Source organism: Protopterus annectens, chromosome 1.part0, assembly GCF_019279795.1.
Source record: "Protopterus annectens isolate FY-2018-M chromosome 1.part0, PAN1.0, whole genome shotgun sequence".
Taxonomy (NCBI): Eukaryota; Metazoa; Chordata; order Ceratodontiformes; family Protopteridae; genus Protopterus; species Protopterus annectens.
Window position 1 is genome coordinate 1,891,318,372 of NC_056725.1, and position 16,236 is coordinate 1,891,334,607.

Here is a 16,236-nt window from a genome sequence, read left to right on the forward strand (position 1 = left end):
TATGGGAAAGATCCATGCACTACTGCCTTGGCCCTGAGATGAAATATCCCTCTTATAGCTTTGGGCTTTTGGATTTAGGCACCCATTAAATGATGCACCTCTTATCAGTTTAGAAAATAATTTTTAATCACTGGGAATGGCTATTTTACATTGTCATAGTAATAAGTTAGGCCTTGCACTTTGAACTGAACCTGATTATATTGTTTTGAATGAATTATGGTTTATTTTCCTCTTTGCATGGAATGCACTAACTTAGACTTTGCAGTATATTAACTCATTTCAAATGACTGTTTGTGATAACTTTTTATTTATTTTTTAATGGACTACTGATACACTGTTTTTTTCACTCATGCTAATTATCAATAAAAGGTGGGTTACAAAAGAACAAAAAAATAAATTCACAGAGGAGAACCACACAAAGTGTAAGAAACAGCTGGTTATAAACTTTTAAGTTATATTCTTTGCACATGCACATAACAACAAATGCTCATACTTGATAATATCACACTTCATGAAAGGATAAAGTATTAGTTTGTCAAAAGAGATGATGTAGGTAGTAGACAGAAAAGTGGTTTAGTGATTAAAACTTCAACCTTCAAGTTGTGGACAGTGAGGTTCAGCCCTAACCTCCAGACAAATCTATGTAAATTGGTATGTTCTACCCAGCTCTGCCTGGGATTTCTCTAGGTACTCCATTTCCTACTGCAATCCTAAAACAGTCTGGTTGATTGGCTTCTTTAAACCATGCACATTTATTATATCCATCTTCCTTGCTACTGTGGCAAGGGTGATGACTGACATGTGTCCGCATTAGTTCAGTTCACCACTGAAAAACAACTCTTGTGCCTAGTGGATGTCATCTAAGTAACGAATAAGTAAATAAATAAATAAACAATCAACCACTGCATTTTTGTTTCTGTTATCCAGTAGCAATCTTACAGTCATAGTACGTTTATGAGATACAATGATATGCATGTCAGGTGCAGATGGGATATTTGCAGTTTGAACAAAGGGCATTAAAGTACAGTTATGTAAATAAACTTACTGCAACAGTAGATGTTCAAATCATCACTATTGCAATAGCTGTAGCTACATGGGTTATATCCTGCACAGAATAAAACAAACACACAGCTTCCCAAGCTTTAAGGGCATCTTCCATGAACCCAAACCATCATTCAGCTTGAGCTGAGCTAAAGAAAAAGAGCGCATTGGCCTCCAAAGACCTTCAGAGCTTTCATGCCAATGGACAGTAGGTGTCTAGAGCCCTGAAAAGATTAACTCTAGGAAACTTAAGTTAGAAATGTTCACCCTGAAAACAAAAACATACAGAACAAGGGGGATGGAGGGAGTGCACTGCAGCAGCGATCATTACTTACACAACGGCACTATGTTCAGAATATTGATTACTGCTGCAGTAGTCTTAGCTAATGGGTAGATTACTAAAGCTTAGGCTAAATGGGAGGAAGACGAATAAAGGTGCAGGTGCTCCTGGAGAATGGTCCTTGCTAAGCCTGTACTAGATCAGGAAAAGGAATTTGTTTTGTAGTGCTTTGTAAGGTATACACAGAAGACCAAGATGCTTCTTCCAGAATACTTCTAGAATCCAACCCTTTCCAAAATGATACAGATGAATGCAAGGCCCTGGAAGAATGAGCCTTGACCCTGACATGAATTGCACTACTGTGGTGGGCATAGCAAAAGATAACAGCATGAGAAAACCATTTTGAAAACAATATGCTTTGACACAGGCTCCCCTTTCTTTTTCCCCTTCACAGGAACTGAACAACTGATCAGAGTTTCTAAAATATTTTGTTCCATCATGATAGCACCAGAGCTTTTTGTGGACATCCAAGGTATGCAGCATCCTTTCTTCCTCATTTTTAGGTTCTGAAAAGAAGACAGGGAGATGGACAGCTTTGCACAAAGTAAACTTGGATACCACTTTAAACATAAATAAAGGATTAATTCTTAAGGAAACCCTATATTTGTGAAAAATAAGATAAGCTTGACACACTATAAGAGCTTACAACTCAGATACCCTTCTTGCAGAGGTAACAGCCATCAGTAATTCTATTTGCCATGCTATGAACCTCAAGTCAGCCTGATGAGCTAGTTCTAATGAACCAAGAGCTATTTTTTTGGAAATAAAATCAATATCCTATGGATGAGTCACCTGTTTCTTAGGAGGCTTGGTATTGCAATACCCCTTTCAAAACATTTTCAAATGAGATTGCATTGAAAGAGCGGGATTTATGGGCAGACATGTTGAAATGACCAACAAATGAACTTTGATGGAGGAGTATGGCAGGCCAGAGGATAATAACACACTCAAATAATGTAGAACCAGGGAGACACTAACCCTGAAAGGGTGCTGGTTCTCATCTTGGCACCAGCTAGAAAGTATTTTCCATTTACTAATATATGATTTTCTAGCAGCAGATTTTCTTGCCTCCTTCAATACCCTGCTGCACATCCTCAGAAAATACATGCCTAAAAGGTATGAAGATTCTGTCATCCTGGCAGTTAATTGCAGTTGTTTGGGGATGGGCTGCAACAAACACCCCTTGCCCTGAGTAGGTCCAGTCTGTGAGGAAGCTGAGGAACTTGTATTAACTGCCCTTCACCATTTCCAACAGAAGGGAGAACCAATGTTACTTGGGTCAGAAGGGAGTCACCATAATGACTTTCGAAGAATCCTTCTCAATATTCAGAATTGCCTTCAGTATTAGTGGAAAGGGTAGAAAAGCATACAGGAGCATTCCTGTATAAGGAAAAGAGAATGCATCTGTTTTCCAAACATTCTTACATGGAGTCCTGGAGCAGAATTTTGCAAACTGTTTGTTCTGACTAGAGAAAAAAGATCTAGCTGAGGTGTTCCCCACAGTTTAATCAATTAATGGAAGACCTCAGATTCAGTTTCCATTTGTGTGAGTCTGCCCTGGTCCTGCTCAGCTTGTCTACCATAAAATGCAAGATGCCTGTAGAGTGTGATTGTGCTGTAAAGTTATATCCCATGCTGTGAGTATTGAGAGCATTTATAAGTGCCAACAGCCCTTTTACATTTCTGTTTTGGTCCAGCTTTTCTATTGCAAAGACCCTGAACTTTTATCCCGTTACAGACTGTTCCCCAATCGAAGTCTGAATTGTGTTTTACTATAGACTGTGCTGAAGCTAGCAGGAAAATAGTATAATTGGATTCCAGTAAAATTGGTCTATCCATCAAAGAATCTCCCTTTTCACAACCCCCAAAACTAGAATCTGGAAAGTCAGGGGATGTTGATGTTGCGACCATACAGATTCTAGTTACCACTGAATTTTACTCATGTGGAGTCTTGCAAGGGGAATCATAAATGCCACAAGACATAGAATCCTAAGAAATTCCCTGACTGAGACAGATGTCCAAATGGAAAAACCCAGGAATAGATCTAGATACAAATCTGCTTTTTCCTGTGGAAGAAAAGCTCCTTGAACTGAGGTATCCAGAAGGGGTTACCTTCACTTCACTGACAGACCATTTCACTGACTTGTACTTGTAGGAATTTAAGGCAAATAACAGGGATTTGTCTCCTTCCCCAATGTAGTGTGATCCTGGAGTTAGTATATATAGTTGGGGGGTGGGGGGCACAGCCCTCCACATTGGGGGTGTGGGGGTGAAGCCCCCCCAATTTTGGTTTAAATTCTGTACATTTTGTGTTATATTCTTGTTTTAAACCAAAATAGGTTGGGGGCTTCACCCCCCCACACCCCCTAATGTGGGGGGCTGTGCCCCCCAACTATATATACTAACTCCAGGGTCACACTACATTGGAGAAGGGGACAAATCCCTGTTATTTGCCTTAAATTCATGCAAGTACTAGTTGTCAGTGAAATGGTGTGTCAGTGAAATGAGTTTCAATGAAATGGTCTGTCAGTGAAATGAAGGTGACCCATCTAAAAGATACTCCATGAAAACAGTCCTGAGAGAAGGAGTTAAACAAGACTTTTGTATGTTCTCCTGGAATCCCAGACTGTGTACAAGATGGCTCACTCAAGTGAGAAATTCCTGACACTTTGAAAAACACTCTGCAAAGATAAGCAAATCTTTTAAATACATTACATTCTAAAGAATGTTATTCTGAAGATAGGCACCTTGTAAATGCCCTTGGTCAATGGATAGTCCAAAGCGTAATGCAGACAACTGAAAGTACAACTGAGACAGAGAAAACCTTGAGAACTCTCTGAAATCTGAAGCTGTAGGAATGTGATGATAAGCATCTTTTAAAACTAAGGTCACAAGAAAACTAAAATGGGGAATATGAGGTGACCATTTGTGAAGAGACAACAGTTTGAACTTAGGCACTATCACAAACTGGTTTAGAAAGGAAAGATCAAACTGGTTTAGAAAGTAAAGATCCAGGACTAGTCTCTTTGAATCTTCTTTATATGGCACCAGAAACATTCCTGAATAGAACCCTTCTCCTAGCTAAGAAGGAAGGACCTTTTCTATCACCCAGGAATCAGCAGGTATTGAATGACAGGATGGAATAGAGGAGTTTGATTTGGCAGATGAAGTGGAGTGCCATGGAAATGAGGGAGAGACTCCCTCTGCCATCTGCAACTGTGATAATATGCTTTCAGAACCCATTTGTCTGAAACTATCTGATACTAAAGAGAGAAATGCTGGTTCATATTTTCTGGACAGACTTTAAAGCTTGCCAGGGTGGGAAGGGGGTGGAGATTCTTGCAGATTGTCATTCACACTTGTTAGACTGTTCTTTATTCTGGTGGGGGGTGGTATTCCACCTTTCTTCTTGGAACCTTCCTGACATTGTTTTTTTAGAAGGTCACTTACCAGCAGTTTGTTGTACCTGTTTACTTTGCTTTTTGTAAAAGGTGTTTATGGATCTTTTACACCCACCTGACCTACCACCAACACCAGTAGATGGGACCTCTGTTTAACATCTCAGTCCAAAGGACAACACACTCAAGACTGCAGCAACTCTCTTATGCACTCTGATTTGTCAGCAATCCATCTACCTGATATGAGAATAGAACCCACAACCTTCTAAAGCTGTTCAGCCACTGACACTGCTGATGTTTTAGAAACTGGATGCCCATCTAGTTAAGGCTACTGCAGAAGTGATCAGTTTGATGACCATCACAAAGTCCAACCAAAAACTAAAATCATGCCAGTGTGTTCAACCCCATCAAGGTATTTGGAACAAAATGAAAATTTGCGATAACAATTTAAAAGGGCACACAGATATAAAAAAATGTTTTATCAATTTCTGACCACTGTGGTCCTTTAAGCTCAAATGCAGTATAAACCAGAACCAATATCCATAGAATACATAGTCATTTAAATAGGTGTCTTGTCTCTACATACGTGAGATCAAATCCCTTTGATTATTCTAAGTCACTTCCAAATAGCTTATCCTACAAGTCTGCTGTATTTTGTTTGTAATGCTTCTCCTTGCTGTATTGAAAACTGTAATTCAAGTACTATGGAATTTTTTGTTTGTTTGTTTTACCATGTATTTATTATTTCATTGTTCAATACATTTCTATGGAGCGTTTCTCCCTGGACCTCTGCTGAAAATGGATTTTGTGCTCAGTCCGACTTTCCCAGTAAACAAACTAATAACAAGCAATAACTAAACACACAAATAAATAAAGTACACAGTCAGAAAGCCTGCACTGCTGGCTTCACTTAGGCAATATTTTTCCATGTACATACCAACCATGTGATAAAATATTCTTTAGAACAAATGTCAACAGGTGCCAACCACAGTATTTTTGTTTTCTGCACATCCTGCTTCCCCTACATCTCCATAGCTGAATGGTTAGTCAGATGAAAAAAAAAAAACCTTTCAGATATTCCTCTGGTAAAGCAACTATCAAAAGTGTCTTTTTTTTTTTTTTTTTTTTTTGAGAGCAAGCTGTCAAGCCCCCACTATATAGAAGGCTTTGTCCCCTTCACCCTCACTTAAATATGCCAACTTAATGGTTACAAAACAGTGAAGCAAATTGAAAAGGCCATGTTAAATGAATTAAGGCCAGTTCACAAAGAAAAACAGAACCAGCAGTGATTTAGTAGCAAATACTGATCACCAAGTTGAACAGTGACAAGTTAAAAAGGACAAGTCAAAACCCTACTGAGGTACAGCTCAATGAACAGTTAGGATAACTCAGTATTTTTCATCATTTGATAGTTGACAAAGTTAAGCTCACTTTATAGTAAAAATTGTAATCAAACTGCAACTTAGTTACACAGATAAAACATGTTTTGTTTTACTGTTCATCTACAGTATTCAGAAAAAATAGAAACTAAATATCTATACCGTCTATGAGATATTTCACTCACCTGAAGGTGCAATATTTCTGAACTGCTGGCAGAGGGTATCAAGTTGTTTAATGGTTAGTGTTCCATTCTGTGGTGTCTCTAATGCTGGTGGGCTTGGGGGAGGAATAGGATCTGGAAATATTTTCACATCACCATTGATGTAAAATTCCGACTCATGTAAAACCAGCTCATATTGGATCTTTGTTGCACTTTCAATGTGATGACGAGCAATTTCTATCAAATGGTTGACACTAAAATATACATATTCAATATAAGAGATATATTAATAATGATACAGTGCTTATTTGTTACACTGTAGAATAAAACATCACAGTTATTGATGGCAAGGAGGTTTACTAAGTAGCATTTAGCTCACTGCTTTCTCATGTTAATACTGAAAGAGATAAAAATTATAAAATATAAATGAGATGGAAAATGATTATGCCACACTATCATTGTTTCTTTCAGAATGACTTTATTTATCCATAGACAAAAAGTAGATTATTCAACAAAAGATAATGTAAAATGTGTGATTTTGGGCAGTGTAGTGTCATAATGACAGTGGTTGATGAATAGTTCTGATCATAAGAAGACCACTATCTGTTTAATCTTCCCAAGTATGATACCTAGTGGTTAAAAACTGTATCTCTTATAAGTTTCTCTTGCACTCTGCACTCCCATATATTCCACCTTCCTTTGATCCATACTATTACTTTGTTATACATGGTCTCCACCTCCCCTCCCTTTGCTTTCCTTTTCAGTGATTCAGTTTTATTTATTCCAACTAAAAAATTAGGACGATGTACATATAGGTTATGTCCCTCAACCCTTACAAACTATGGACTCAACATGGTCATTTAAGCTAAGTCATTATCTTATCACAAAGCCTGGTCTTTTATGCTAAATTATTATCTTTTCACAGTTATCAACACAAATCTCTGGTGTTTCCAGCTCTGTGGTGTAGAAAGAGATAAAGATCTGCCCACACTCTAAATGACCAGTGTTTGAGTAGGGTCAGTAAGCTTATTCTGGAGTGATAGAGGTTGTTTGACTCTTGTGCCACACACACACACACACACACACACACACACACACACACACACACACACACACACACACACACACACACACACACACACACACACACACACACACACACACACATATATATGGGTTGAATTTAACAGAATTAAGGGATTAGTAGTTGACTCCAAGCTGCAAGGAGTCAGAAAGATCTGCATAAGGACATACAGTAGTAATCAGAGGCAATTGCATTTCTTAGATGTTGAGGTGTTTAAGGATCATAGTATGAACAGACTGTACACACGTAACTCCCATGTTTTTTTTTTTATTTTATTTTTAGACAGAGGATAAGTATAATTTTACCTAGGCTATGCTAACTAGTCATCACTTTCCAAAGCATACACTCTGTATATAGTCATCTTTATGAAATGTAACTTTGTACTCTGTATAAGTTCATACTGTATGAAATTAAGTTAATATGTTGCTGTTCTGTATTATGTTTGGTAATAGCTTTGTTATTTAACTGTAACTATATTATGTCAATGTGAAGGTTTTCTTCCCAGACCTCTGCTTGAAATGGGATATTATCTCAGTCAGACTTTCCCTGTAAACAAATATCAGATAAATAATTACATGTATTTATTCATTTATTTGTCTACCAATCTTATCTATTTGTCTATCTATCCATCTACTTATGTACTTACTTATTTATCTGTGTGGGTAAGCTATCACATGCTTTTCTTACATGATTCAGTCATTTTTAATGAAGTCTGCAGTCTGATCAAGTCCTGGCTAATGTTATAAAGGTTAAAAGTCCTAATAATTGTAAAGGTGTACCAAGGACTCTTTTCAGACAAGTTCTTGTACAATTTAAACAAATGGTAAGAGTCAGGATATTCAGTTATTAAGGCTTAAAGGTGATTACAGAGATTTTTAACATCTGTATGGAACTATCACTTAAGACACAGGCAAACATTCATTTATATAAAAGCAAAAGAAACCATATTAACATTCTTCTAGTTGCAAACATTATACATCACATTTGTTATATATATAACTATCATTAATCCAACATTACATAATTTGTTCAGTTCCTGCCTTCCCTGAAAGTTCACTCCTCCTCCAAAACATTATGCTGCATGTATTGTTACCAATACTTCCATTTTTTCTATATAATTTGCTCCTACCATTTTCTAAAGATCCCACTAGACACAGTTGTTTAGATTTTGATTTCCATTTTCTAGTAATTGCTTTTTTGGTAGACACCAGAATTAAACTTAACAAGGCCTTACAATGTCTAGGCAATTCTGTTCTTGCATCCCAGCTCAAATATTCATTTCCTAAGACCCATTTGCTCACCCAATATTTCTGACAGAGTACTCTGTAGGGAATTCTGAAGTCTGCAAACTCATTGCACTCCCAAAACACATTCCCAATTAACTCTTTCTTCCCCATTACACCTCCATCATTTACCATATAGCTGAGGAAACATTCTTTGGAGTCCGCTTGGGGTATAAAAATACCTAAGTAAACACTTCCTATCAAAAATCTTAAATCTTTTAGACTTTTGTTGCATACATGGGAGCCATACATATGTCCTGCAACTATTTCATGTGACTTATCCAATCTCTCTCTTCCCAATCTTCTCTAACCTCCTCTGATTGGTCACTATAGTTTTCATGCAATATGTTATATGCCCTACCAATTATCCCTTTTTTAACAGCAGCTTATGTTCTAGATTCAACTAAAAACTTTACCAGAGGAGGTCTTCCACTTAGGATTCCCCTATCCTTTTATGTTTACCTGTACTTTGATGTCAATCCTTTTTAGGGTAGGCAGTCTCTAGCCTGCAGTCCAATGTCTTCTTGGACTCTTCCAATTCTATTACCTTTCTATTTCTAGTTATTTGCTCCCAATACCTTGGTTCCTCTAATAGTTTTCTCCAATAAATTCCAGCCCTCTTTTGCCTATTCTCTGTACCCCTAATTGCAGTCATCCCAATCAGCAAAATCTCCTTCCTCCATTCTTGTGTTGGCTTAGTTCTTAAAATAATTTCTAACAGTTTATGAATATAATATTGCTTCTCTCTTTTTTAATTTCTCCAAGTATTTTGGGTTTCTATGACAGGAATGGACCCTGTTCCTAAGTCAAAATATGATTAACGTTCATGAAATTAGAATTGTTTCAATTTTTGATATTAGCCAGAAGTGCTCTTCACAGCACCCACAATGTGCCCAGTAATGACTCCTTTTGCAATTCATATGGAGTTACATGTATCAGTAACACATCCAAGTATGATTATGAATTCTTTTGTATAAGTTCTGTTGCTCCTACTACTATTGAGCTGTCCCTTATTTCTTAAATTTTCCTGTTTCATTATAATATTTTTCCATTTTGATTTATAGCTTTCTGTTTGTGTTATGTATATGACCTTTAACTGTGTAGCTCTGAAATATCCATTGAAATCAGGTAATCCTAAGCCACCTTGTTCTTGTTGTCAGAAGGTCAAGGTATGCCACGTGACCATTACCCTCTTTCTCTCCCAGATAAATTCCTTCAACTCTTTATTATTTCCAGAACTTCTCAGGTTAAAAAAATATGCCCAGCCTGTATATAAAAGTAAAGGAAATATAACCATTTTCACTGTTTGTATCTTGCTATCCAAATCCACAAACAAGAGCTTCCAGTTTCTCAGCTTTTGTATTATCTCTTGTTTAGTCTCTTCCCACATTTCCTTAGCTGCCATAGCAGAAGCTTTTTAAACTATACTTCCATTTTATTGTGTCCCAGTGAATATGGATATTGTTGGACTAATTCATGTGTGGATACAGAGTTTACAGATATAGCCTTTGCTTTATTTTCATTAATTTTATATCCTGAAAATAATTTAAACAATTTCAAGATGTTCTACAACACTGAGATGTCAAGTACAAAATAATATCATCTGCAAGTAATGCCAACTTTTCTTGATTACCATACCAATTATATCTTTGAATTTTTAAGTCCATTATTTTCTTTGCTAATGGCTCTAAATATAAAGCAAATGATAAAGGCGAAAGGGAACACCTCTACCTGATTCCTCTGTTCAGACACAATATGTTAAAAATGAACCCTCTCACTTTAATTTTTGCCTTCAACAACTTATATATTCTCCTAATTAACTTTATTATTGCATCAGGGAATGCAAATGTTTCCATTGCCCTTCTCATAAAATCCCAGCTTACTCTTTCAAAAGCTTTCTCTACATCAAGACCCACCAACAACAGTAGCATTTTCTTATACTGTGCTTCCTTCTGGATCATCACCATTCTATTAATACTGTCAAATCTTTGCCTCCTCTCCACAAAACAACATTGAAGCATTTATACCAATTTTTTTACCTATTATAGAAATAAACACTTTATAATAATGGTTTAAAATGTAAATGGACATATATGTAGCTGGGGCTGGTGGGTCTTTACCAGCTTTAGGCATTATAGCCACCATGGCAATCTTCAGGATGTTGGTGGTTCCCCTCCTTTTTAATATACTGTTACATGAAACCTTCCCTCCTAGCTTCCAAACTACCACAGGAATATCATCTGTTCCTGTACAATTTCCTAAAGATTGATTGCGCAGCACCTTTTTTAACTCGTCTCCTCTTATCATAACTGTTAATTGTTGAGCCTCATTTACCTCTAACCTTGGCATATTTAAGTCTTCCATAAATATCTCCATTTGAGCTCTTTCTTGATTTCCACATTTCTCTGCTTTATACTAATTTTCATAAAATTTCTGAAATATATATAATACCTCTACAGGATCTCTGCTTATTTTTCTTGTTACAGGCTCCCTAAGTTTGGCAACAATCTTTTCTACTTTCTGTTGTCTAAGTTGTTGTACTAAAATTTTTGTGCTCTGGAGTTATAATAAAAAAAAAGAATTATGTTCTTACCATGATGGTCCATCTGTGTTGTTGATCTTCATTAATTCTTGACTGATGGGTTCGGTTACGATCCTTCAGAACCAACTCAGCCATTATACAATGTTTGCGCCAGCCAAAAACTCTCGAGCTAAGGCTCTACCCATACTGTCTCTCTTCCCATTACCTCAGATCGAGTTTGCCTATCAGTTAAGAAAATATGGAAGCACTGTCTGAAGAACAACACTATGAAACCCCAGGACTAGTTCTGAACCCCCAGGAGTCTCTAGGAGGGGGCAGGAGGGTGGGATGTCAAGAATGAAAGAAGATTGACAACAAAGAGAGAACATTATGGTAAGAACATAACTTTTTAATTTGATGTTGTTCATAGGTTCATAGGTCGGTACTAGGCTATCAGCCCTAGGGCCTATACAAGCCTAGCCATAACAATTCCCTGGCTATTTCTTGTCAATCTTCATTCATTCTTGACTGATGGGGACAGAGTCCCTAGCTACTTTGGATCCTGGGAGGCCCTAAGGAAGAATATTCCTGAGCACCATAGAGCCAAAGGATGCTCTTCCCTTGGAGACCATGTCTAATTTGTAATGAGTGATAAATGTATGTGGGGTAGCCCAAGTTGCAACTGTGCATATGTCTTTCATAAAAGCTCTGGAATAGAAAACCTCTGAAGTGGAAACAGATCTTGTAGAATGAGCTCTAACTATTGTTGAAATTTTGACTTTATTCTGATTGTATATAAAGGCAATGCAGTCTCTTAACCATTTTGACAAGGTGACCTTTGATACCAGTTTGGCAATCTGGTACTTGAAAAGAATAGAAATAGTTGGTCTGATTTCCTAGAGGATTTTGTTTTACCCAAATAAAAATGTAATTGTCTGTGGAAGTCCAACATATGCAAGCAATGCTCACCTTTGTTTGAAAAATTTGGAAAAATACTGCTAAGTCTATGGTTTGGTTGATATTGGACTCTAATACCACTTTAGGAAGAAAGGAGAGATTGGGTCTGAGTGATACTCTTTCTTTGTGGAAGATGATATATGGATGATTCACACACAAAGCCTGTAACTATGAAATTCTCCTAGCAGACATGATAGCTACTAGGAAGAGGGTCTTCCAAGATAAAAACTTGAAGTCACAAGAGGCTGCTGGCTTGAAGGGCTGATAAACTAGGCATTGTAAGACTAAGGACAACCCCCAAGGTGCTATTGGATCTTTGAAAGGAGTTTTTAAATGCTGAATGCTTTTAAGAAAAAATTTGTATAGATGAGACATCAATGAATGATCATTAAAACCATTATGAAAATTCAAAATGGCAGCTAAATGAACCTTAATTGTAGACATTGAGGCTCCCAATTGAAATAAGGTGGCTAAGTATTTCAGGACCTTATCAACTGGTGCCAAGAAATGATCAATGCCATTTGTACATGTCCAAACTGAGAATCTTTTCCATTTGTTTAGGTAAATTTTTCTGGTGGATGGTTTATGGGAAGCCAGAAGTATCTTTTGCACTGGGGAAGACATGTTGTTTTGCCTGGCAATTACTGGAATTGGAGAAACCAGACCGTCAGCTTGAGATGTTGAAGGTTGGGATGCACCAAGCCCTGAGGGTAAGACAGCAGGTCCAGAGTTGGATCCAGAGTCCATAGTCAGTGAACCAGGTGAGGCCAAAGAAAGGGAAACCAAACTTGATGGGGCGAGTAAGGTGCAATGAGAATCACTTTGCTTCTCAACCATTGAGCTTTCCTCAGAAACTGGGGAATAAGTGGAATTGGGGGAAAGGAATAGAGAAGTCCTAGGGGCCAATCATGAAGAAGTGCATCTCTTGGGGACTCCCCACGAGGGGGAATTAGTGAAAGTAGCTGCTGCATTTGTGGTTTATGGGAGAGGCAAACAGATCACATCAAGGCTGACCCCCTCGATGAAAGATCTTCATTGCGAGTGAGGCAGAAGGATACACCTGCTCAGTTTGTCCCCAATCAGGTTGGAGTTCCTCAGGATATGCATTGCTATCAGAAAGCGGTTGGAGGTGATTGCCCATTGCCAAACTCTTAGGGCTTCCAGACATAGAGGGCAGGATCTGGTTCTCCCCTGTTTGTTGATATACCAGACTACAGACATGTTGTCTGATGGAACAGCAACTTTCCCTGAAGGAAGGGCAGACTGAAAAGCTTGCAATGCTAAAAGCACTCCCCTCAGTTCTAGGACACTGATGTGCAAATTGGCCTCTTGTGGGGAACCAAGTCCCTTGGACAGTCTTCCCCAGAAAATGCCCCCCACCCTATCTGAGAAACATCTGTGATCACTATGGCATTGGGCTTTGGGGGGGTGACTCCATAAATTTTCTTCTGGCTTCATCCAACAAGATAAATAGTTTTGCAGTGATTCGTTAACAAGACTGGATGGGACATGGGGTGTGTTAGAAGTGACCACTGCGATGCCAAGAGCCACTGAAGCAGCCTCATGTGATACCTCACTAGGGGACCTAATGTTATTTTTGCTACCATGGACCTGAGAAGTTGTAGTACCAGATGAACAGGAACTTTGTCTCGGGAGGGGATCATTTGTAGTTGCAATCTTAGCTTTAACAATCTGTGATGAGGGAGGGAGGCCACGCAGGATATTGTACTTAGTTTTGCTCCGATAAATTCCAGATCTTCTGTGGGAGACAGGTATGATTTTTCTTTGTTGACTGAAATGCCTAAGGTTTCAGCAAGGTGTAGAAGAAAGTCTATGGTGCAAAGCAGTAGATACCTAGCGGGAGTGGTGAGGAGCCAGTCATCTAGATTTGGAAATGAATGGAATCCCTGTAGTCTCGAATGAGCTGCTATGACTGCCATGCATTTGGTGAACACCCTGGGGGCTATGGTGAGGCCAAAGGACAGTGCTTGAAACTGGTAATGACTGGCTCCTAGCCAAAAGTGGTGATATCTTCTGAAGCACTTGTCCATCTTTATGTGGTAATTTGCATCCTGAAGATCTATACAGCACATCCAATCATCCTTCACTGAAAAGGGAATGATAGAGTGAACCATGACCATCCAGAACTTTGTCTGCTGCACAGATTTGTTCAATAGGCTGAGATCCAAGTTTGGCCTCCAGTCCTGTGTCTTTTTTGGCACTAAAAAGAATCTTGAGTAGAATCCGGTTTCTACCTGGTCTGGTGGGACTGCTTGGATGACTCTTTCATGAAGCAGGTTTTGAACTTCTAGTGCTGCTAGATCCCTCTGACTGGGTAGAACATCAGGGAGTCACCTTTGGGGTTTGGGGAAAAGATTAAAGAGAATGCAGTAAACTCTAGTGATTATTGTCTGAACCAATGAATCTGATGTTATTGTGAGCCAAGCTGAATGGTGCAGAGAAAATCTTCCCCAGACTGTTTCCAGATGTAAGCAATTGGGCCCCCACTCAGGAGTGCTGGTAGGGTTGTCCAGAAAGGAAATGTCTGGGGCCCTGGCTACATGGACCCCTTCTGCCATGGGAGGGGCATCTTCCAGAAGAGTTCCCTCCTCTGCCCTAGGGAGAATATTTGCCATGTGTGTCCTGAAAAGGCCCTTGGGTCTTCTTGAACCACATTTTTCCACTCCTCTGATTCCTGGAGTTAAGATAGTTGTGGAGTGGGAAAACGCATGCCCACAGCAGAAAGTGTCTTCCCATCCTTTTCATACCTGGCTAATGTGTCTCTAACTTTTTGGCCAAACAATGAAGTAGCATCAACAGGAGTGTTGACAAAGGAAAACTTGAAGGGGTCTGGAAAATCACACAAGTGCATCCAGGCATGGCACCTAATGGCAATGCCTGTACCCACTGCTCCAGATGTTCCTTCAGCTGTAAGTGCAACAAGACGCATAGAAGAATTCAAGATCGACTCCAGGGTGGCAAGCTGAGAGGCAACCTTATGTTGAACCTAGTCAGACACTGCTCCTGCTAGGTGTCTGAAATCTCAGCTATCATCTCCCTTTAGAGTCTAGTGAAGTGCATAAAAAAATTCAAGGACCAAATAGCAAAGGTCAATGAAGCAAAGACCCGCTTCCCAAACCTGTCCATTGTCTGGGACTCTCGGCTAGGAGGATGTACAGTTGAACTCTCTTCGGCGAGTTCCTTTTTTGGTGGCTGCCACCACTACCATGACATCCACTGCTAGACCCTTAGCCCAATGGGTTTGATCTTCTGGGGCTGAAAGTATCTCGTCCAGTGTCATGGCAATAGGCTCTATGGTGTCAGAAGCCTTCCATGTACACTAACTGATCAATTTGATTAGTTCATCAGAAGGCAGGGTCAAACAAGAAGTAGATGGATGGGCACAAAAAACTTGGAAGAAAACAGATTCCTCAGAGGATGGATTTGAGGGCTTCCAATCACCCCACTGTTTTAATAATTCCAAGAGGTCTCCAAAGGAGACGTCTTCAGGGAGGGATTGTCTGGACCCTTCACCTTCATCGTAATCTGTATCCTCAGTGACTGATTCTTCTGGAGAATCTGGGTGCTTCTTCTTGTATGATCTTGTATGGGGTGGCTCCTCAGGGGGAAGTTTTGAAAAGGACTCTGAAGAGGGGGACCCTGAACTAGGATACCTTGCTACTCTTGTGCCTGCTGTCCAGACATAGCAGACTGTGGCACCTGCAAGCCAGAGGGAACAAAAATATGGCACTCTAATGGGGATGGAACCAACTGGGAGCCTGCTGAGGCTAAAGCTCTCTCCATAATCTGGAAGGCAGGCCTGCCCAAAGAGGGATGGGAGCCCGGAACCAAGAAAGACAACCTTGGAAATGATGTCACACCCCACTCCAATGACCCACCTACCAGAGTAGGAGCCGAGGGAGGACTTGAAACTACCATGGTCCTGGCAGTCACAGATGGTGCCATAGAAACAATCTGAACTGGTTCAAGGATCCTGGAATTGGCAGCCAAATCTTGGTCCCATGAGTGCGACAGTTCCAAAGGAGCCAGAGACCACAGAGTAGATTCTGAT

At 39.3% G+C, this 16,236-nt stretch overlaps 1 protein-coding gene across 1 annotated transcript in view; it reads right to left on the reverse strand.

The window, feature by feature from the left end:
- SPEF2 (sperm flagellar 2) overlaps window positions 1-16,236 on the reverse strand; it is a 2,540,087-nt gene that overhangs the window by 763,154 nt on the left and 1,760,697 nt on the right. Inside the window, exon 23 of the mRNA XM_044069998.1 lies at window positions 6,344-6,573. Coding sequence (XP_043925933.1) covers window positions 6,344-6,573 — 230 coding nt within the window. The remainder of the gene's footprint in view (window positions 1-6,343; window positions 6,574-16,236) is intronic.